Source organism: Podarcis muralis, chromosome 6 (genome assembly GCF_964188315.1).
Source record: "Podarcis muralis chromosome 6, rPodMur119.hap1.1, whole genome shotgun sequence".
Taxonomy (NCBI): domain Eukaryota; kingdom Metazoa; phylum Chordata; class Lepidosauria; order Squamata; family Lacertidae; genus Podarcis; species Podarcis muralis.
This window is the reverse complement of record NC_135660.1, coordinates 29804726-29828468: the sequence shown is the minus strand read 5'-3', so window position 1 is coordinate 29828468 and position 23743 is coordinate 29804726. Positions and strand designations below refer to the sequence as shown.

The window sequence follows — 23743 nt, the reverse complement described above, 5'->3', positions numbered from 1 at the left end:
CAATTCTCTCTGTGTGTATGTAGATTTGGAGCTGTGAGGGATCTTAACTACTTCCCTCCAGGGCAAGTCCCCAATGCAAATTGCCTCCCACTGCTCAATGAAGATAAAATTGTGTGGGTACTCTGTGACTAAAAGTGGCTTCATGAGGACTTCTTGTCTCTTGCAACTGGAGTAGGGAGGTTTCCAAAAAGTACCAAGATTAAGGTTTGGCACTGCTCAGAGTAATCTAAATAAAAGGTAAAGGTAAAGGTACCCCTGCCCGTACGGGCCAGTCTTGACAGACTCTAGGGTTGTGCGCCCATCTCACTCAAGAGGCCGGGGGCCAGCGCTGTCCGGAGACACTTCCGGGTCACGTGGCCAGCGTGACATCGCTGCTCTGGCGAGCCAGCGCAGCACACGGAAACGCCGTTTACCTTCCCGCCAGTAAGCGGTCCCTATTTATCTACTTGCACCCAGGGGTGCTTTCAAACTGCTAGGTTGGCAGGCGCTGGGACCGAGCAGCGGGAGCGCACCCCGCCACGGGGATTCGAACCGCCGACCTTTCGATCGGCAAGCCCTAGGCGCTGAGGCTTTTACCCACAGCGCCACCCGCGTCCCATAGTAATCTAAATACAGTTGATTAATTCATCGAATAACCATTACTGTACAAACATAATGAATCACTAAATATTGTCCCGCTATTTAAGAGTTTTTAATGCAAATACATGTAATGTTGGTGTCTGGGCTATGATGCAATTAAAAAGAAGTGAAATCCTTCACAAGTCTGCTCAGCAGTAAGTCTTGCTGAGTTTAATGCGGATTACTCTCAGGTATGGCTGAATTTGGAAGAAAGGTCCTTTGAACTCAGTGGGTTTCCTTCCTGGGTAGACATGTATAGGATTGTACTGTGAATATGGATGCATACACACTATATATTTACAACCCATTCAAAGCACATTCTTTCCTTCAAAGAATTCTGGTCACTGTAACTTACCCATCACAGAGTTAGAATTCCTAGCAACAAACTACAATGCCCATAATTATTTGAGTGGGGAGGGAATGTGCTTTGATTGTACCTCAGAGGAATAGTGTATATGCAGCACCTACTCTGGAAATTTTTGGTTTCATTAACTGATCCCCTGCTCTTTGCTTTCCAAATCATGAAAACACTGGACCCTGCACCAAAGTGTGGACAGAGCCAACCCTTGAAGTACGGTAAATGTTATGGCAGTTTTGTAAAACAAAGAAAGAAAGAAAAACTCATTTTACAGGCCAATCATTATCTACTAACAAATGAGTAGAAGAATGGTCCACATTCCTATTTTACTGACAACTTTGGTATAAGAAGAAGAAGAAGAAGAGTTTGGATTTGATATCCCGCCTTTCACTCCCCTTCAGGAGTCTCAAAGCGGCTAACAATCTCCTTTCCCTTCCTCCACCACAACAAACACTCTGTGAGGTGAGTGGGGCTGACAGACTTCAGAGAAGTGTGACTGGCCCAAGGTCACCCAGCAGCTGCATGTGGAGGAGCGGAGATGCGAACCTGGTTCCCCAGATTACAAGACTACCGCTCTTAACCACTACACCACACTGGCTCTCATAAGAATCATTTATGCTTGATTCACACTCTTTCCCCCCCTAAAGGTTGACACCACTTTTAAGTTTACTCACAGAAGCCAAGTCTTCTGATAATGGTGAATAGCAACACCTTCAAAACATGCCTTTTGAAATAGGCAATTAAATGTTGAACACATACATTTAAATATTAAAGCATAAATCCTGGCAGCACAAAATCATCAACAGATGCAATTAGCTTGCACATGCACCATTCTTTAGCAATAAACTCTCCTTACTGGCCAATCTGGAAATGTATGGAATGTAGTAACTCACACATTTAATGTTTTTTTCTGAAATATGGGACGAAGGGGCAAACCAGCCATTCAACCAATGCTGCTCTGAGCATATTAAGTCAGAGAATACTTTTAGCAACAACTAATTAAACACTTACACATTCCTCAGTCATTTACACCTGAAGAATACACTACATCTAAGCTTTGCACCACTGTCACTCCAGGCATAATTTGGCGAATGAAATGTGACTTGTACAAGGAATTATGTACTGTGTATGTGAAACAGCATTAAGCTTAACTGATCTTGAAATTGTTCCCTAATAAACCTTTCATCACACACTCTTCTTAGGCTGGAACTTGATGCTATAGGAGATGCAAGGCTACAGTCTGAAAGAACAGAGTCCTATAGCAATTATGTGAAATCTTTGACCCTTCAAATATTGCTGAACTACAACACCCATCATCCCCGACCATTGGTGACACTTGCTGGGGCTGATGGAAGTTGTAGTTCAGCACTATCTGGAGGGCCAAAGTTCCCACACACCTGGCCTATAGCATCTCTTTCTTTCCTGATTTATATAGGGATAATGCATATTATGATATTGTCATGCAGAACAATGGCATCATGCTTTGTGATGAATATCTGAAGAAGGGGAAAGGGGAATAATTCATCTGCAGCGGATGCTGACCTGCTGCCAAAGTCCAAATCATAGAACAGCAGCAGCAGCGACAACAATTATTTGTAAACACTTCTGAGTGTTGAAAAAACTTCACATACATTGGCTGCATTTGCACATTATGGTAAATATAAAGCATGGCTTATCATATACGAGTGTGATCGTTTCATTCTCCCCCTCTTCTCCCACAATCCTTGGCTTGGCATTGCATCCAAACCAGGTATTGTGATTTCTTTCACTCCAGCAAATCACAAGTAAGCCAGGAGCAAACCTTGGATATAGATCATGGTTTGTTGGGGGCGAGACAAACCATGATCTCTGGTATGGCCATGATGCTAGCCAAGGGCTGTGGCTTGTTTCCTCCTTTTGTGAGTGGGGTTCATCATGACATATGAACTGGGCTGCTATCTTGTTTGAATCCTTACAACAACACTGTGAGGTGTATTAATATCCCTATGCAGCAGCTGGAGAATTTAGACTGAGAGGGAGGGAGTAGCTTGTTAAAGGCCACATAGTGATTTCATGTCAGAGGTAAAATTCAAGGTGCCTGATTCACAGCTCATTCTCTTAGCTACAACTGCAGAATAGCCCTTGACATTCTTCAGAATGTTTGTTAATTATGGGGTTGCTTCTTTCTCTTGCAAGGTAGTTTTTCTATCCATTGCCCAATTTTTTTCCTACCCAGTGCTAGATTAAATCCCGTGGAAGCCCCAGGGCCCCTAGGCAGTCAAAATCTCTCCCCTCACCTATGTGCGTGCTCTAGTGGGATAACATGGAAATAAGAAAGCTTGATTGTAATGTTCTTTCAAGATCAAGTCAATATTATTTTGATCCATTGTTGTGGGGCCCCTAAAAGGCTTGGGGCCTATAGCCCAGTGCCTTCTCTGCCTATTTGATAATCTGGCACTGTTTCTAGCAATAAATTATTAAACCCTTGCTAAAAAACAACAAGCATACAGAATGAATACTAGTTTATTCCATTTGCCAAAATATTCACATAACCCACACTTGTATGCTATATCCAATTACAATTTGAACATAAGAAAGGTGTTTAATTTCCTTTATCACACTCACTTTATTATTTTGCTCATCATAGGTGTAAGCTTTCTTTATGCCAAAGTTCCTCAGTGTAATACTCAGAGAACCAAATGAAAAAAGTGTTTCTTGTTTTGTTCTCACAAAAATGTATAACTACTGTAGATTCAATTTATTTTTTGTTATGCCTCTTCTAGGCACAAAGTCAAGCAGTAAAGGATTTATATCCCAACACTTAATGTTTCTGATGGCATATCTGCCTGAGATAACTGCAAATCTTCATGATCTGTGACAATATATGGATGCAGAACTCAGTAAATCTCACCCTAATACAGACATGGACTGAAAACCGTAATTCTTAGCTGTAGGTCATTGCTGTCCTAAAGTGCTTCAACTACTGTACACTCATATCCTAATAGCGAGGACGAATACATTCACTTTTTGTTTCAAGGATGACCTGTGTGGATGAAATAGCTATCACATATCAAACACCACACTTAGACCTTTCATATCACCTCAAACACAATGCTTTACAATGGAAGCAGTTCACACATTCCCTTTAAAAACATTCGGCGGAAAGTCACTGAGCAATGATTCTGAAGCTATGTACATGCACATGTGAATCAGACCTAAATTCACTAGTTTATTCTTTTAACAAAATTTATGTACCACTTATTCTCTAGAAATCCTCTAAGTGGCTGGACTAATATGGTGTAACTCCAAGCCAGAGGTGAAGGCTGGCACCAACTGCTCTCTAAATTTTCTTATTCCTTTGTTCACTGAAACACAGAATTTTCTAAACTTCTGCTTTTGAACTAGTTTGTATGAGGCTTGCCAGTGTCTGTGAGCTGATTCACACTATTTATTTTTTTCTTACTTCAAGGAATTTTTGTTGTGATAAGTGCACAGCAGACATTCTCATATGGAAACATTTCATGTGAATCTGTTCAATATGATCCTGTTCAGTCCTTTCTAACCTGGTGCCTCCAGATGATATGGATTTGAACTCCATTCAGCCCCAGGCTTCAAAGCCATGCTGGCTGGGTTTCAGAGGAGATGTAGTCCAAAACATATGCAGGGATCCTGGTTGGAGTAAGCCGTTCTAGGTCTTTGCCATCCCTCCAAGAGACTGCAAAGTCAGATTTGTCTGGAGATGGGCATGTCGGCAGGCAACAGTTGAAACTTATTTGTAAATCAAGCTGTTATTTCTTATTGCTACTGGAGAAGATCACATGGTTCATTATTATCTATTGAGCTGCAGTTCTGTATTGTAAAGGTAAAGGGCCCCTGGATGATTAGTTCCAGTGAAAGGCGACTATGGGGTTGTGGCACTCATCCTGCTTTCAGGTCAAGGGAGCCGGTGTTTGTCCGCAGACAGACTTCCGGGTCATGTGGCCAGCATGACTTAACCGCTTCTGGCGCAACATAACACCGTGACAGAAACCAGAGTGCACGGAAACGCCGTTTACCTTCCTGCCGCAGCAGTACCTATTTATCTACTTGCACTGGTGTGTTTTTGAACTGCTAGGTTGGCAGGAGCTGGGACAGAGGAATGGGAGCTTACCCCATCATGGGGATTTGAACTGCTGACCTTCTGATTGGCAAGCCCAAGGGGCTCAGTGGTTTAGACCACAGCGCCACCCGTGTCCCTGTATTGTAAGCAGCACATAAAGTGGTACATCTCAATTCAGAAATCCATAAACTGGAAGATATGCTACAGATCTAGGAACTGCATATAACTCTGTGGATGCCAGGCAGTCCGTGTAACCCGCCCAGGAGGTGTGTGGCACCATTCATACCACAAAAGCTACCATAGACGTATCAAAATTTTCAAAAGTGGGGGGGGGGGTGTCTGTGGATTGGCTTTTGAAAAAATAGGGTGTTCGCAGTACTTAGCTAATTGGGAACCACTTAGCTGCCTGGACTCCTATGCACATGTCTGATGATGTATGATTTCTATCTGCCCCAAGGGTGGTATTGGTAAAAATACTGCATGTAATGTACTGAATGTGCATAGAGCTCTATGTAAAAAGGTAAAGGTAAAGGTACCCCTGCCCGTATGGGCCAGTCTTGACAGACTCTGGGGTTGTGCGCCCATCTCACTCAAGAGGCCGGGGGCCAGCACTGTCCAGAGACACTTCCGGGTCACGTGGCCAGCGTGACATCGCTGCTCTGGCGAGCCAGAGCCGCACACGGAAACGCCGTTTACCTTCCCGCTGATAAGCGGTCCCTATTTATCTACTTGCACCCGGGGGTGCTTTCGAACTGCTAGGTTGGCAGGCGCTGGGACCGAACAACGGGAGCGCACCCCGCCGCGGGGATTCGAACCGCCGACCTTTCGATCGGCAAGTCCTAGGCGCTGAGGCTTTTACCCACAGCGCCACCCGCATCCCTAGAGCTCTATGTATGTACATGCAAAAAAGTATCACTTCCCCATCCACCAAAGATGCATCAGCTGGGGGATATTCTTTCTCCTTTCAGGAAGTTAGTCTAATGGAGGTCTGCAACAGGGACTTCTAAGTGGCTGCACTGAATTTCTGTACACAAGGATATGCTTTTAAGGTACTTGGTGCCAGCTTCCTAAATATCCTGGCAAGTTCAATGGCAGTTTTGAGTGAGAAGTGAATGGAGAAGGGGCATAACAAGCAGTGCAGACTCACGATAATGTGCAAAGAATCATGCTGGAAGTTTAAAAATATTTAACATACCATAAGCAGGTACAAAAGCACTGTAATTTGGACAAATAAAAAAAAAAGTTTCTTAAGAAAATAATGGGAAAAAATAAGGAAATATTACGGCACAAGCAATTTCAAAGCACACAGAAAAGCATCGTTATTAATATTGACCACCGAAGCCAATTTGACCATTTGTCAATTCCTTGTAAGAGGAGCAATTGATGAAATCACCACAGTTAGCTAATAAAGGAAGATAACACACCTCTTACAACAACATAAAATGCTATTTGCCATCAGAGAGGAAACCTGAGATAGGTATGTAATGTAACAGAGATGATCAAAAAGTGAGTTAAATGCTCTTACCTTTACGTATGTTTGGATACAGTGGTCTAATTGTTCTTCATGGAACTTGGCAACAATATCAGTAAGCACCCTGTAAAGTTAAATTATTGAATGATCGTGAAGATACACCTTTCCCCTTGGAATTGTTTGACATTCAACATGGAACACAAGAAAATTCAATTAATTAAGGCAGAGGTTTTCAACCTTTTTGTGTCCATGGCTCCCTTAACAACTACATTCTTTCTGTGGGGCTCAGGAGCCCAGTTATGTCACCCCTTGCCTGCAGAGCTGGCTGCCTCTCGCACTTTTTCAAACACACTTTCTTGTGGAGTGTTCCCTCAGCCACCTTTCCTCTCTTCTTGGGAGTCCTCAGGGCAGCGGAGGGAGGGAAGGAAGGAAGGAAGGAAAGAAAGAAAGAAAGAAAGAAAGAAAGAAAGAAAGAAAGAAAGAAAGAAAGAAAGGGACAGAGGCCAGCATTGCCCATGGCACCCCTGACCATCATTCAAGGAACACCAGGGTGCCATGCATAGCTGTCAACCTTCCCCTTTTTTGCAGGAAATTCCCTTATTCCAGTGCCATTTCCCACTGCTTCCAGCTGCTATCCCGGATTGTTAGATATCCCGTAGACTGTCCCTGGGACAGGTGAGGCTGCTGATCCCTTATTTTCGAGGCTGCTGATCCCTTATTTTCAAATCTGAAAGTTGACAGCTATGGCACTGCCATGGCACACCGGTTCAAAACCACTGAATAAGGGGTTGTTGTTTTCTGAACCTAAGGAGCTCTCCAAACTTGTTTTAGCTTGCAAAACAACATTTTATTGTTTTTTAAAAATGCACATGTGTGGAGCTAGAACTGGTTAACTTGGGTTCTAGAAGCAAACAGCTGACATAGGAGATTCTAGGGGCTTGCATTGCTATCTGCTTTGGGAGCACTGCTGCACAGGATAACTTCAGGATAAATGCTTTGCTCCATATTTGCTTTTTAATGTTTATTTTTCATCAGCAGACCAGTGGTCTGATTGCATATAAGGCAGCTTCCTACCTTCAAAGCCTATAAAAATTCTAATATAGAGATTTTAATAAAGGTATCATAAAACTACCAACTACCAACTATGCTCCAACTACCAACTATGCTCCAAAACTACCAACTACCAACTATGCTCCAAAACTACCAACTACCAACTATGCTCCAACTACCTCACAATTGGACTCATTTCACACGCTAGCAAGGTTATGCTTAAAATTCTACAAGGAAGGCTTAAGCAGTATGTGGATCGAGAACTCCCAGAAGTGCAAGCTGGATTTAGAAGAGGCAGAGGAACCAGAGACCAAATTGCAAACATGCGCTGGATTATGGAGAAAGCTAGAGAGTTCCAGAAAGACATCTACTTCTGCTTCATTGACTATGCAAAAACCTCTGACTGTGTCGACCACAGCAAACTATGACAAGTTCTTAAAGAAATGGGAGTGCCTGATCACCTCATCTGTCTCCTGAGAAAATCTCTATGTGGGACAAGAAGCTACAGTTAGAACTGGATATGGAACAACTGATTGGTTCAAAATTGGGAAAGGAGTACGACAAGGCTGTATTTTGTCTCCCTGCTTATTTAATTTATATGCAGAATACATCATGCGAAAGGCTGGGCTGGATGAATCCCAAGCTGGAATTAAGATCGCCGGAAGAAATATCAACAACCCCAGATATGCAGATGACACAACCTTGATGGCAGAAAGTGAGGAGGAATTAAAGAACCTTTTAATGAGGGTGAAAGAGGAAAGCACAAAATATGGTCTGAAGCTCAACATCAAAAAAACGAAGATCATGGCCACTGGTCCCATCACCTCCTGGCAAATAGAAGGGGAAGAAATGGAGGCAGTGAGAGATTTTACTTTCTTGGGCTCCATGATCACTGCAGATGGTGACAGCAGCCACGAAATTAAAAGACGCCTGCTTCTAGGGAGAAGGGCAATGACAGGCCTAGACAGCATCTTGAGAAGTAGAGATGTCACCTTGCCAACAAAGGTCCGTATAGTTAAAGCCATGGTTTTCCCAGTAGTGATGTATGGAATGGAAAATGCTAATAAATATCTTTTTTTAAAAAAAAAAAGGAAGTGAGAGCTGGACCATAAAGAAGGCTGATCGCCGAAGAATTGATGCTTTTGAATTATGGTGCTGGAGAAGACTCTTGAAAGTCCCATGGACTGCAAGAAGATCAAACGCATCCATTCTTAAGGAAATCAGCCCTGAGTGCTCACTGGAAGGACAGATCGTGAAGCTGAGGCTCCAGTACTTTGGCCACCTCATGAGAAGAGAAGACTCCCTGGAGAAGACACTGATGCTGGAAAAGATGGAGGGCACAAGGAGAAGGGGGCGACAGAGGACGAGATGGTTGGATAGTGTTTTCGAGGTTACCAGCATGAGTTTGACCAAACTGCGGGAGGTAGTGGAGGACAGAGGTGCCTGGCGTGCTGTGGTCCATGGGGTCACGAAGAGTCGGACACGACTAAACGACTAAACAACAACAACAAAATCATAAAACTCCAGTGCTGTTCTGCCTATGAAATTAAGGCAGTTAGTTCAGGAATGGAAGAAGAAAAATCCAGCATTTTTCAATGAATTAAAAATAGAAGCACTACTTTCTACAAAAATTCACTCTGGACTTCACAATCTACTCTGGAGTTTGGGCATAATGAAATGGACCCAACCTTACATATGTAAAAAACATATTGGATTATTTAGCAAAGTTGTGGCCTCTGTGAAGTCAGCTGCAAAACTCTGCTTGGCGATTTTAGTAAAATTGAGCCATTCCAAAGGCAAAAATAAATACACAGATAATCAAGAGATGTGTCATGCGGAAGTGCATTCTAAATACAGCCTTAGTTATTCTGCCCATCCCTTCCCATAAATGTGACCTCTTTGGTGTAGATGACAGGATCACAGAAAATTGCCTCTTCCCCTCCCAAAAAACTGCATATACAGATGTTTTCAAACATGAATGCCATTTTTAAAGTTAAGACGGCATTCCCAATTTCGGTGTAAGTGACTAGAGGTTGTCTGGCACCTGCTGGGAGACATAGAGAAGGTCCCAGATTCTACCCCAGAATCTCCAGGTACAGCTGGAAGAGACCCCCCACTTGAGAGACACTGCCAGTTAGTTTGGACAGTACTGAGCTAGAGGGACTAAGTCAACTTCCTATGTTCCCAGTACACACGGCAAACATGAAACGAAAACAATGGAAAATAAACCTGGTCACAGCAGTTGTAATCTCATCCTCCTTATTCTGTACAAGCACCCAGAAGAGCTGGTTCAGAATCACAGGCAGAAAATTCACGATGACATGGATCCTCTCAATTTTAAGCAAATTCTGATTAAGAAACAAAAATACATGTAAAGACAGGCAGATTCTCTGCTGCTTTGTGACAACTGCACATTAATGCAATTTCATCAAAGTAGAGTTATATTTTGCTGTAGAAACAGTTGTACCCAAAATCACCTATGATTTAAACTGTGTTTTAAATAGGTATGCAAAGACAGAGCCAGAGCAGTATAGCTGTTCAGGTGTTGAACATGGAGCAGGGAGATGTGGTTTGGATTTATGCACGTCCAATGGAGCTGCCTGGGTGCCACTGATCTGATAACACTTTCTCAACTTAACCAGCTTTAGGTGTCTATTTCTGAAATCTTCTGTCCTTGCATGGTTAGCCAACAATGACAGAGTTAAGAAAGGATAAAATACAGTGACCCAGTGTATGCCATTGTGAGCTTCTTGGACAAAGGGAAGTGTGAAAAATAAATTAATATCAAGATTAATGGAGAATTTTCTCTGTAATAGCTTGCTGTTTTCTAAACCTTAAGGCAGTCTTCACCAACCTGCTGCCCTTCAGAGGTTTTGGACTACAACTCCCATCAGCTCCAGGCAGTACATGCTGGCTGGGGCTGATGGGAGTTGTAGTCCAAAACCTCTGAAAGGCTATACATTGGCAAAGGCTGCCTTACGAAAGCTCAAGAGAAGCCTTAGTGCCAGCAAATTGCTAAAGACTGAGCTGTGGAAAATTGACCACAAAGGGAGGGGTGTAGTTAATGACCACATTTCCTCATCCTGTTACTTCCTCTATATGTTGCAGCTGTTTGAATGAGGAAAACCCCCAAAAGAATGACATAATGCTTCAGATTTAGCTTTTAAAGTGGCTAAATTTAATTTTGGGAAACTTTCTTGAATGAAAATGTGCAAATGGCTGTTCCAAGAGCATCACGGATCACAAACTGCAATATGCACATTTACCTCATGACAAAAGTGACATCAGAAATAGTGATGGACAAAGAGTTATGAGCTAGTTTTAAAGGGGTAATTTGATCATCTGTAAATAAGACAATTATTGTTCAAAAAAAACAGTGAACCTAAAGTTGGTGTCCTAGGACAAGCTGCAGTGATTCCTCCAACTTTCATGACTTTAAAAGGGGATTATACACATTCAGGGAGAATAAAAAGAATGCCTGGTCATGATAAATGACATCAAAACTATCAGTGATGGCTATATACTAACCCCACCCCCTGATCAGAGTCATCATGCCTGAATACCAGTTGCTGGGGAATATGAACAGGAGATAACTATTTCGCTCACATCCTGCCTGTGTGCTTCCCAAACACATCTGGCCACTCACTGTGGGAACAGAAGGCTAGACTAGATGAGTCTCTGGTCAGATGTGTTTGTGCTCCTCTTATGGTATTAGGCACGCAGTGCTGTACATGGGGCACTGCTGAGCTCCTAGCTTCCAAACATAGCGTGTCGCTAGCTCTCATTGGAGAAAGAGGGTGAGGGGTGAAGCAAGGGGAGTTCAGGGTTGTGTGGCACAACAGAGCCAATCAGACGCTCTTGCGATTACATTCCCAAACAGCTCTGAGCTCCCCACGCCTTATCCCCTCTCTGGTAAACACCAGCAATATGCTGCTACGCAGGCCGCTACTGGTCTCAGGACATAGGGATGCTCTTATGGCGTTCTACCACCTATGCACTCACATAATGAATGGGAAGGACAGTAAACAGCAACACACAAGGTCATACAGTTCCTGGGAGTCAAATAAGGAAAGCAAACGTTGTGTACCCTGGAGTTTTCTTGAATGCTCCAGAACAACCTTGTAAATAGCCACTTGCCTGATCACCAGGGGTAAATAAAAGTTACATCAGTGTGACCAGGCAAGACGATTTTTGTTTTCATTTGGGAGAGAGTAGGATAAGTTCCTTTTTTTAAGCAGCCCATGCTGTGAATGGTGAACTTAGGTGGGCAGGTATTAAACATTTGCCATGGGCCTGTAACTTTTGGGGTAAACCCTTTTTGTGTGTGGAGGGGGGGCGATCAGTGTCATTTGCAAAGCTGCTTTGGAGCTATTCAGCAACATGCCATCCATTATTGTGAATATGTGTGCATTTCTAAAACTGATACAATGGGAAAATGACTGTGTATCTGAAGAAGTGTGCATGCACACGAAAGCTCATACCAAGAACTAACTTAGTTGGTCTTTAAGGTGCTACTGGAAGGAATTTTTTTTGTTTTGACTATGGCAGACCAACACGGCTACCTATCTGTAACTGATACAATGGGAGTTATTCAAAAGGCAAAGTCAAAACGTAGCATTACTTAGTGGTAATCTCATCTTTATCAGTACTATCAAATGCATCATTATCATTAACACTGCCATTATCATTTATCATCTTACCTTACAGGAGATGATAAAGTTTGAGGTAGGTGGTTGGGAGAGATCCCTGTTCCTTTTTTGGCACTGCTGGAAAAATCTATTCAGATATGGATCCTAAAAGCAGCAAAATACATTATTTACTTATTTATACCCACATCATGTACACATTGTATCCTGCTCTTCCTCCAATAGCAGCAGAGGGAAATACAACCATATAAGAACAAGAAACAAAACAGCAGTACAAATCCATCATTAAAAACATATCAAATTCCATCAAACAATTTCAGCAGCAGCAGCAGAATACAACACCAAAACTACCGACACTCAGTCTATTTCAAAGTGATACACAAAATGACAGTGAAGTGTCAGAAATACTGACTTGCATTCTTATAAGCAGAAGTGTAATGGCAAGCAATGAAACAATGAAAAATTAGCCTGATACAGTTAACTTCTGCACCACTCCTTTATATATGCTTTTCATGTTTTATTCAGCGTTGATCAGATCTGTTGCAGTGTCAGCAGTGTCACTGACTTCCTAGAAAAGAAGATTGTATTTTCACTAATACCTGTACCCTTTCTGCAAAAGATTAATTAGTCTGTTTTCTTTAGCTATTTACTGTGCAAAATCTTACCCCATGGGTCTGTGCTGCTGGAGGAATGTGAAAGAGGTCCCCCACCTCCTGCTGTTGTCCACCAGAGGCCCCCACTGTCATCATGGAAAGCTTGATGGATCGAACACGACTGCTGGCGGCAGCCAGCACAGAGCCCCAGAATAGGATAAAGCAGAGTACAGCCAACCATAAATCTCCACATCCTAAGCCCATCCTTTCCCCTGAAAGGGGCTTGATCTGGGCTTCTCACACACACAAAAATGAAGGCAGCCTATCCCCCTACCTGCCCTGACCCAGCATGAGCTACCAGGGCTTCAGATGTGGTGGCTGATCTGTTGCTCTGTTGCTGCCAACCATAGCTCAGGACTGCTGTGAAATTTTTGTTTTGACAATCTTTGTATACAGTGGTACCTTGGTTTATGAACTTAATCCGTTCTGGAAGTCCCTTCTTAAACCAAAGCGTTCTTAAACCAAGGTGTGCTTTCCCATAGCAGCGAGGGACTCAATTTACAAATGGAACACACTCAACAGGAAGCGGAACATGTTCGGCTTCCAAGGCAAAGTTCACAAACTGAAACACCGACTTCAGGGTTTGTAGTGTTCTTAATCCAAGTTGTTCATAAACTAAGCTGTTCTTAAACCAAGGTACCACTGTAATTCCTTGAGGAACTGAGTACAGAATATTCATATTAAACAATTTATTACAGACTAAACTAAATAGTCTATCTCTGTCCTTTGGTGATCACAAGTAGCTGAGTAAGATTGCCTTCCATGAAAACGGTCTTAACAACGAGTCCGTAAGTGACTGTGGAGGCCAATTCTGGATCCACATGTCCTTCCACAGTGGGGACATAGGTTTCCGCACAGGAGTTGATCACAGTGAGTGTTTGCCAAACGTGCCTTCCTCTTAGCTCAATTCTCCTTTTCACCCTGAGTTCGTGCTTCTACAAAGTCCATGACACCTTTGGCAAAGGCTATTCTCCAGTTGGAGCGCTTGCAGGCCAGTGTTTCCCAGTTATCAGTGCTTATACTACATTTTTTTAGATTTTAGATTTTTTAGATTTGCCTGTCTATACATTCATATTCAATACTGCATCTGTAAAGTGAAAACCACGCTGACCCTACTGAAATGTTAAGCAGAAATTCTACATGCAGCCTTTGTATTCAGCCTTTCACACACACTACCTTTCACCAAGACAAATTTTTGTAAAGGTGCTCACCTGAGTATAAACTGTCGATACAACCAACGAAGACACTTTGAAGAGTGGCTTCCCTCCATCTACCCACTTCACGTCACTTCCGCTGTGCTGCAAACAATACAAACAGAACGTATTTCTATTTAATTCCTTAATTTGTAACACTAGATTTGTAACACTTGCTAAAACATGGTGCAGGATCGTTCCAAGGGGGAAAATGGGAAAATGGAGGATGCCATTAAACAGCCGAACATTCAGCCTTTCAGAACCTCAGCCTTCTGTTGGATCCATTCAGAAGTCCCATTTTCAGAATGGAGATACTTCCCTGAAGTGAGTTCTGCAGCTGTTGTGGTAAGTGTATGAATACTGGAAACACATGGGCAGGACTAATCATATTTGTCTAAATTTATAAAAATCACCATGTCTAAATTTATAAAATGAAATACTGAGTCAAACTCCTCCTGTCACTGGAAATGTAAAATTCTGTGCACATGTCCAATTTAGGCAACAACAACAATTTATTTATACCCCGCCCATCTGGCTGGGTTTCCCCAGCCACTCTGGGTGGCTTCCAACAGAATATTAAAATACAATAGTCTATTAAACATTAAAAGCTTCCCTAAACAGGACTGCCTTCAGATGTCTTCTAAAAGTCTGGTAGTTGTTTTTATCTTTTACATCTGGTGGGAGGGCGTTCCACAGGGCGGGTGCCACTACCGAGTAGGCCCTCTGCCTGGTTCCCTGTAACTTGGCTTCTCGCAGGGAGGGAACCGCCAGAAGGCCCTCGGCACTGGTACCCCTCCCCCTTGACAGTGTTATCAAAAGCAAGAGTAGCCAACCTGGCACCATCTGCACTACGCATTTAAAGCAGTATCATGCCATTTTAAACAGGCTTGGCTTTCTCCAAAGAATCCTGGGAACTGTAGTTTGTTAAGGGTACTGAGAGTTGTTAGGAGACTCTTATTCCCTTCACCGAGCTACAGTTTCTGAGTGGTTTAACAGTCAATTCCTTTTCCCTCTGTGATGGTAAAAGGTGTCTCGCAGTAACTCTCTTTGGGGGAAGCCATGACTGTTTAAAGTGATAAGATGCTGATTTAAATGCAAAGTGCAGATGAGGCCTAAACGTTGTTGGACACCAGCACAATGTCCACTACCCCTAATCCAAAGTCATGTCGCCGCATATTTTATAGACTACCCAGAACCAGATAATGCTGCACCTGTTTGTAGGTGTCCAGAACAGAAGTAGCTGTTCAGTATGTGATTCCAGACATGAACAACCATGTGTCTTAATACGAAGGGCATATTTACACTGTACTTCACTGTGTCAGCTCTACAGCAGGTGCCGCATAGAAGAAAATTCTCTCACGTAATCCACACTGCATGCAAAATGTACCAGGTGAAGCAATGTGTGCACACACAATTATCTACCAGAGCCGGCCACCACAGAAAAAGGATGTGGTTGTATGAGGTGATTCTCTCTCTCTCTCTCTCTCTCTCTCTCTCTCTCTCTCTCTCTCACACACACACACACACACACACACACACACTCTCTACACATGAGGCAATGTGTGTCTGTGAGGTTGAGGTTTACTTCTGTAACCTATCATATGTAGAAAGTGAAGCCCTCTTTCGCCTTCATTTCAGTAAGGCAGTGTCAGACGCCAAGGATAATAAAACTGCACAAATACTATAAATATTTCAAATTGTAAGATTCACAGACACTTTTCTTTTTGCAGGAGAGACACAAAACTCAAATGCTACACAATACCTTTCCAGCTGCAGGATCCTGAAGGCTCAGATAACCGGGAGGCAGGCTGGTTGCCACTGGTATGCTGTGTTCTTGAGACACTAGCTGGTCATCTTTCAATAAAGGGAGCCAAGCATATCCCACTGCATCCAAAAGGAGGTCTAATTAGCATTAGAACATTTTGCTTTATTGAAATAAAGAGAAGCAATGATGGTCACACACAAAAAAACTAATCTTGTCATAAATGCTTGAGCTAAAATGGTACTACGTAATACAGGAACAATACAAATCACGGCTTCGATCAAAGTATAGCTACCTGATGTTTCCAGGGCCTCTTTCTTTTTGGCATTAGCTTTCGCATTTATGTCGCAGGTGACGTGATAAAATGAAAAGAGAATGTGGTGCTTCTTATGGAGTTGAGTAGGCAGCTCAAGCTTCACCTGAAATGTAAAATGTTGCAACCATCTTTAGTTGAGACAGGCTCAAACAAGAGCAAGAGAGGGATCCTGGATGGCTTGAGCCTGATCTTAACTTATCATCCTTTCAATACAGACAGCTGCCCCTCTTGTCCCTACGCTGTGGAACTTGTGCATGAAATGGGGATGAGAGTACAAAACTCTACCCAGTTACACAAGTCTATTACTTTTTAAAAGATGTCTTTTGAAAAACAGCACTGTTCAGGCATGTGTTTTTTCAACAAACCTGTCTTTATTGTTTTAATTGAAGTTATTGTAGTATTATGTTTTTATGTTGCACACCATATACAGTGCGTTTTATAAATATTAAATAAACAAATAACAAACAAAACAATTGACCGTGTCTCTTATAATTTTCAAAAACTGTGTGTGTGTATAGAACCACCTCACAGCCCCAGCCCTTTCCTTAAAAACAGTTCCTAAAGGCCTGTCTTCTCTCGCCAATGGAAGGACAACAAGGAGGTAGCCAGTCTAACTTCTCTAAGGAGGAAGTTCTAAAATTTGGGAGCAGCTACCAAGAAGGCCCTCTCCCGTGTTCCCACCAAGCATGCCTGTCAGGGTGGCGGGACTGAGAGCTTTAACTGTTAAATGTATCCTAAGTAGTAGTAATATACATGAAGTCACAATAAAGTAAGCTTACCTCATCGTAAAAATCAGGGTTCTGTGAATGATGTAGAACAGCTGTATATGCTGCTGATGCAAAGAGTGGTCCACCAGGCTTTCCGTAGATACACTGTTCAAATAGATTGTGCTTTAATTCGGTTGTAACATTTTGTGGATTGTATTCCCAACAACTGCTTTAAGTGCCTAAAGCTCTGGAGGCTTTATCAACCTGGATTCTCATAACTTATATGAACTCTTGTCATAATGGGGCCAGAAGAACTGATGTGGATCATACCTTATATGAGACAACAGTGTACACTGGACTCTCTCTCTCTCTCTCTCTCTCTCTCTCTCTCTCTCTCTCTCTCACACACACACACACACACACACACACACATACGAAACAGTTCAGTGTACAATGTCCTCTCATCTACCTACCTACCTACCTACCTACCTACCTACCTACCTACCTTCAGGGGGGAAGACCTGAACCAATGGTTTCAAATGATAGGAAATGAGATTCTGACTAAACATTAGGAATAATTTTCAGATGGTAAGAGATGTTTGACAGTGTAGGATGGTGGACTCTGCTGGGATTTTTGAACAGAAGTTGCATAGTCCTCTGTCAGAGAGATTCCTGCATCGGAGGAGGTTGGACTAGATGTCCCTTTTTGTCCCCTTCCAGCTCTACAATTCTATGACTCTAAGTACTGCAGAATAAGCATTTCCAGAAGTCCTACTAATAATTGTCGTTATAAAGGATTGTTATGGAAATACAAACAATGCGTGGAACAGCCTTAGTGGTGCCAAAGAAATTGCTTTCGACCTATTGTTTTGTGAATGAGATCCATCTCTGCTCACCTTCATGGGTTTGGCTCCTTCTTCATCGGAACTTTTAAATTCAATACAGACTGTTATATTCCGTGCCTGTAAGAGAAAGGTGCAAATGGAAATCATTAGCTCATAAATTACATGCAAATTAAAGACGTGTGAAATACAAGGCTTTGTTCCAAATCTGGCACTATGCTGCCAAGTTGAGAGCAAACCAGAGCAGTGTTATGAAGCCAGAAAGAAGACTGCAAAATATTTAACCTCTTATCAGCTGGAGTATATGAACACAGAAAGCCTGCCCTTCACTTTTAAACCTTGCTTTGGTTATAATTCACATTCTGTATATAGTAATATTCAAAACAATCATTAATTTATGTTTATTTTTTCAGGTTTAACACTGGAGTTCTGTATTTGGACATACTGTGTTCTTAAATGTGATTTTTTTAAACAGGGTATGTCTATGTGGCTGAGCCCTGCTTTAAAGAAGGTCTCATTTATTTCAGTGAATCACATCTTAATGAAAGTGTGTTTAGAATCAATCCTGGTTCCATTACATTGTAGCTGCTTCTCTAATGTCATTAACTACTATAGTTTGTCAGATCATTAACCCTGATTGAGATTTTGGAAAACAAAATGCAATTTTTAAATTGAGCAAAAGAAACAAACAGAAACGAGAGGCCTGTTCCACAGGAAATTCTGCTATACAGGTCCAAATGCTATTAATAAAATCAACAGGTCTTATTTTTACATAAATGCGTGTACAACTGGGGGTTCCAAAGGTGAATAGGGTTCAGACATATTCTATATTCGTTGCAAACTAAGGGCCAAATTATCTCTTGGTGAATGGTTATTAGGAGCACAGTGAGCTTTCAAGGAGCAACAAAGCTAGCATTCAACTGCTTAATCGCGCTCAGATCCCTTGTGAGAACAGCTGAGGCCAAGCAGCTGAATAATTGAAAGCATCACTTAATTGCTAGGGATCTAACCTATGCACTGAAAGCTGCTTGTGAATCCTTCAGGGAATTGAGATTTTAGTCGCAAACTAGTCAGTAGGTAAGTCCTGCTGAACTAAGAGGGACTTACTTTTGAGTAAACACACTGAGGTTTGCTGTGCTAAGGCTCTTGCTTTGGCATACCTTGTTGAAGCATTTTTGGCTATCATATTTCAGATGTTTGGGATAGATGTAGATTTGGTTTTTATACACTCTATAAGTCTGGGAGTACTTTGTTGATTCTTGGACAAATTCTTCCACCTCTACTGTGGGCTGATGCTCCTTGATATCATTGAATGGCTTGATTGGAATAAAAGATGATGTTACACAATCTTGAGAAAGAAAAAGAAAGAAAGAAAACCCTTTAGTCACAAAACTGTAGCCTTTTACTATTATGGGCTATAATCTAGAAAGCCCAGCAAACACAGCAGGGCTTCTTATACCTCTTCCCTACAACCCCCACAACAACCACACCATCACAGTTCTTGATGGATGAATCAATCAGACGTTGGTTTTCTGGGTCAAAACTCATACTTGGCTGAGCAATATCTTGGTGGGGTTGGGGAGTGCTGAATCTTGGAAGATGTGAAATATTCAAACCCTTTTGGGCACCCAGCAGCAGTGAGGGATGAGTGGTGCTTCCCTCTTGTCTGTTTTCCTTTCTGGGTGATGTCTGGGGGGAGTTGGGGGTTCCCTGGGCTGGGAAACCCTCCAGAACTGGCATATTATATCCTCCTGTTTGGGATAAATATTTGGGTAATTGGAAAGCTTTGGACTGAAGACGTCTTCAGTCCAATATAAAGGTAAAGGGACCCCTGACCATTAGGTCCAGTCGTGGCTGACTCTGGGGTTGTGGCGCTCATCTCACTTTTTTGGCCAAGGGAGCCAGTGTACAGCTTCCGGGTCATGTGGCCAGCATGACTAAGCCGCTTCTGGAGAACCAGAACAGTGCACGGAAACGCCGTTTGCCTTCCCGCCAGAGTGGTACCTATTTATCTACTTGCACTTTTTGGCATGCTTTCGAACTGCTAGGTTGGCAGGAGCAGGGACCAAACAATGGGAGCTCACCCCGTTGCAGGGATTTGAACCGCCGACCTTCTGATCGGCAAGCCCTAGGCTCTGTGGTTTAACCCACAGCGCCACCTGCATCCCAATATAAAGATACACACTATGTAAAGATGCATACATGGGCATCCACAGGGTGGGAACTGGGATAGGGGGCTTGTTTCTTCCCAACTGGATGAACCGTAATCCACAGATTCCTGGCTTACCTTTTTAAAAGAGCATAATTCTAGCATGTGTAAAATTTTATTATTTGTATGCTGTCCATCTGACTGGGTCACCCAGAACGTGCGATACAAAAGTAAAATGTACATGTACTATTCATCTCATGTTTTTGTGAGAAATCAGCCTGCTTTCACTGTTCAGTGTTTTACTTTCGACTTTCCCCCACCTGGAAAAATTCCTGCAGATGCCTATGGATGCAGAATTTGTTGAAGGAGGAAATCCTATTAAACTGGCAGAGGAGGAAACACGAGTGATACATATTTCCTTTGTGCATGTTCTTAGGGCTCATGTGAAGATGGGGGATATTATCTCTGTTCCCGTGTCAGAAAAAAAAGGCATCTCTTTCCATCACGCAAGGTCTGAAAATGTATGGGAAGGAAGACTAAGACAGCCATGCTTCTACTTTTGCTGCTTGTATGGAATGATTGAAATTGCAAATGGTTTTATCCATGACATTCTGTGGAGCACAGATGTGGTGATGTGCAATGTAGCCTAGTGTCAGATGTGTTAATGGTACAAAATCTGCCTATCTACCAAACTCCTTCACAAAACTCCACTCCTATGCAAAGCAACCACAGAATCAATAAAAACAACCCCCCCTTTTTAAAGTGATATTCACCCCCCCACTTAATCCCAGTGTCTCATCACAATGGTTAGCAATTTCTTAGAAATTATAAATTGGAATCATACTTTGGTGCTCCAAAGGTACAGAATCAACTGTGATTTCTAAGCTGCCAGGTATGATCTGAATTTTGTTGATCTTCTCTGCCCTGCAAACATCAGAAGAATATTTTTTAAAGGTGACGCGGATAAGCAAGAGCAGTTGTAAGTGAACACAGACATTGATCACATCATCACCGTATGTTTGAAGGACTCTTATACCACTTTAATAGTCATTGTTTCCCCCAAAGAAACCAAGGAATTGTAGTTTGCTAATGGTGTTGAGAGCTGATAGGACACCTCTCACAGACCTAAAGTTCTCAGTACAAATTAATGGTGGGACCATCATATAAAGCAGTGGTTAGGAAACTGTGGCCCTCCAGATGTTACTGAACTACAACTCTCATTATCCTTCTCCATTGGCCATACGACTGGGGCTGATGACAGAAATAGTCCAGCAACATTTGGAGGAAACTCACTCCCCCCAAGTATAAAGGAAAATGGAATTTGTGATTTAAGGCACAAAGAAAATAATAAAGCAAAACATTAAATTTTAGTGAACTGCTGAACTATAGCAAAATCCATTTTTCTTCTCGAATAGAAGTGAGGTAACTGTCAGGAAAAGAACTCTTTTATTTAAACTTATTCCTGTTATTTTCCAGCAACAATTATTGTAATAATGGTAGGAAATAACTCTGAGCAATATTCACTGTATTGTCATTCAGCTACGCCTAGCTGAAAAAACGGTGTCAGCTTCTGCATTGTAACAATGAAGGGATGAGGAACGAAGTGAAAGCTCTGTCTAGGTGACCATTATTCCATTGCTGAAAGCTCTTCAATGGCAAATTTGAAAAGCATTATCAAGGCTAGAATTGCTAAGCCGTATAGAACAAAGCCTTGCTGATGACGAATTGCCGTAGATTCTGAAAAAGCAAACTAGGCTGGATTCAGACACTGAAGATTAACTTTGTACTGCAACCTGAAGGACAGAGTAACCCTAGGACTCTCTCTGCCCTTGGCTTAAGAGAAAACCCAAAGCAGGCTTATCCTGAGAGCCCTGCTAGGGAGCTGTGAAAGGTAAAGGGACCCCCGACCATTAGGTCCAGTCGTGGCCGACTCTGGGGTTGCGGCGCTTATCTCGCTTTATTGGCCGAGTGAGCCGGCGTACACCTTCCAGGTCATGTGGCCAGCATGACTAAGCCACTTCTGGCGAACCAGAGCAGTGCACGAAACGCCGTTTACCTTCCCGCCGGAGCAGTACCTATTTATCTACTTGCACTTTGATGTGCTTTCGAACTGCTAGGTTGGCAGGAGCAGGGACCGAGCAACAAGAGCTCATCCCGTTGCGGGGATTCGAACCGCCAACCTTCTGATCAGCAAGTCCTAGACTCTGTGGTTTAATCCACAGTGCCACCTGTGTCCCTTCCCAGGGAGCTGTACACAGCCCTAAACCAGTTGGGTTACCAGCTCCTGTATGGAGCCTGAACATATAATCAAAGTTCCAAAGACGACACAGAGGCCTTGCTTTGTTAAATTCTTATAAATCATTGAACATGAACACAGAGAGGGGTGAAAAAGACCCTTAATGAAATGAAGCAGTTACTGGATGAAAACCACTCTGTACGGGACTTCCTGCTTTGCAGCGAACCTGGCAAGTAGTTCTCTCGGGTGCTCCAGTACCCAGGAGGGGTCCCAGATGGAGATTAATGCGGGGTGGAAAGGGGCATGTCTCCCCTAACCTTTTGAGGGTATCGAAAGGGCACGAACCGTGGTTGTCTGTTAATGCCTTTTGTTGTTGTTTGTGAGCAGGGTAGGAAATCCCTGTCTCCCAGATGAAAAGTTAAGGGCACTGGGCTCAATGGCTCCGTCCAAGGACAGCCCCAACCAGCTACCATGGTGAGCTGCGGAATACCTTTGAATTCGGACAGAATTGGCGAGTGAAGAGGCACCCCCAACCCATGAAAAGATCCTGATTTATGCTGCAGGAGAAAATCATCTGTTTGGAAAGAATGAAAGATGCTAAATTCTTCTTTGCTTGAACGGTGGAAGGAGGGGAGGAGAGGCAATATTTTAATTCATATTTCTGTTCTCAGGATCTATCTTATTCACCATCCCCAAAAGTAACGGAATGCAAAGTTGTTGGGAAGAGTGGACTTTAAAGATACCTTTTTGCGTTGGATTTATTTTATAACAAAGGACAATGCCTGAAAGGAGGAGAGTAACAACCCTGAGGGACTTTTGAGGGATTTTGACCACCTCTTGGAACTTTGTATTGTGAAACAAAAATAGTAAAGAAGAAAAGATTGGTAAGAACTAGACTGACTGTCTGTTAAGCACTCGGAAGAGAATAAGCTGTGGAGTTGGATGTAATGGAACTGAGCATCCGCAGGATGGAGTGTAAGATGATTTATTAGTTTAGGGGGGAGGATGTAGAGGAGATACGGATTTTGTTGAGATTACATCAATCCATCCCTCTTGAAGCTTGAAGTTGGAAATAAGAAAAGTGAAAGGGACAGGATGGACCACAGTGTATACCATCTTGACAGCTTCAGAGACTTTCAGACAGAGAATAAAAGATATGGATTATGTTTATTTATTAATGATTTATTAATGAGCTGGTTGTATGTAAAAATTCAGATTAAATTTGGAGAAATGTGAAGGGTGGGTGACACTGGGAGTGGCAGTGTTAGAAGGGGGAATGTATGTATGTATATATATATATATGTATATGTATATTTGTGTGTGTGTGTGTGTGTGTGTGTGTGTGTGTGTGTGGATTTCATTTTCACCCTCTGCACACAGCACCAGTGAGGCTTGAGTTGTTTATTACTGGGACAGCAATGTTCAAGGCCATGTTAGAGAGGAATGTGTGTATGTTGTCTGGGAGGAAGCAAGATCTGTCTTTCTCAGGAAAAGTGTTACTCAAGAGGTGTCAGAAGGAAATGTTTCAAAATTGATGAATGGCTATTATAAATAGATAAAAGAGGATTTACTGTACTTGACTATTTTGAGGATAGGTTATAGCCATGTACAAAAGCCACAGCAGAAATTGGTAATGGAACAGGTGATGTGTAGGGAGAAGGGGG

General features: G+C 42.5%; 1 protein-coding gene across 11 annotated transcripts in view; it reads right to left on the bottom strand.

Annotated features, from left to right (window-relative positions):
* DOCK10 (dedicator of cytokinesis 10) overlaps window positions 1-23743 on the bottom strand; it is a 174848-nt gene that overhangs the window by 44554 nt on the left and 106551 nt on the right. For all 11 annotated transcript variants that reach the window (XM_077929932.1, XM_028731098.2, XM_077929934.1 and 8 more), the window contains exons 16-25: window positions 20688-20767; window positions 18855-19042; window positions 17749-17814; window positions 16925-17017; window positions 16125-16248; window positions 15830-15951; window positions 14086-14172; window positions 12276-12368; window positions 9805-9923; window positions 6580-6649 (exon numbers count right to left, since the gene is read on the bottom strand). In XM_077929932.1, the coding sequence (XP_077786058.1) occupies window positions 6580-6649; window positions 9805-9923; window positions 12276-12368; window positions 14086-14172; window positions 15830-15951; window positions 16125-16248; window positions 16925-17017; window positions 17749-17814; window positions 18855-19042; window positions 20688-20767 (1042 nt within the window). The remainder of the gene's footprint in view (window positions 1-6579; window positions 6650-9804; window positions 9924-12275; window positions 12369-14085; window positions 14173-15829; window positions 15952-16124; window positions 16249-16924; window positions 17018-17748; window positions 17815-18854; window positions 19043-20687; window positions 20768-23743) is intronic.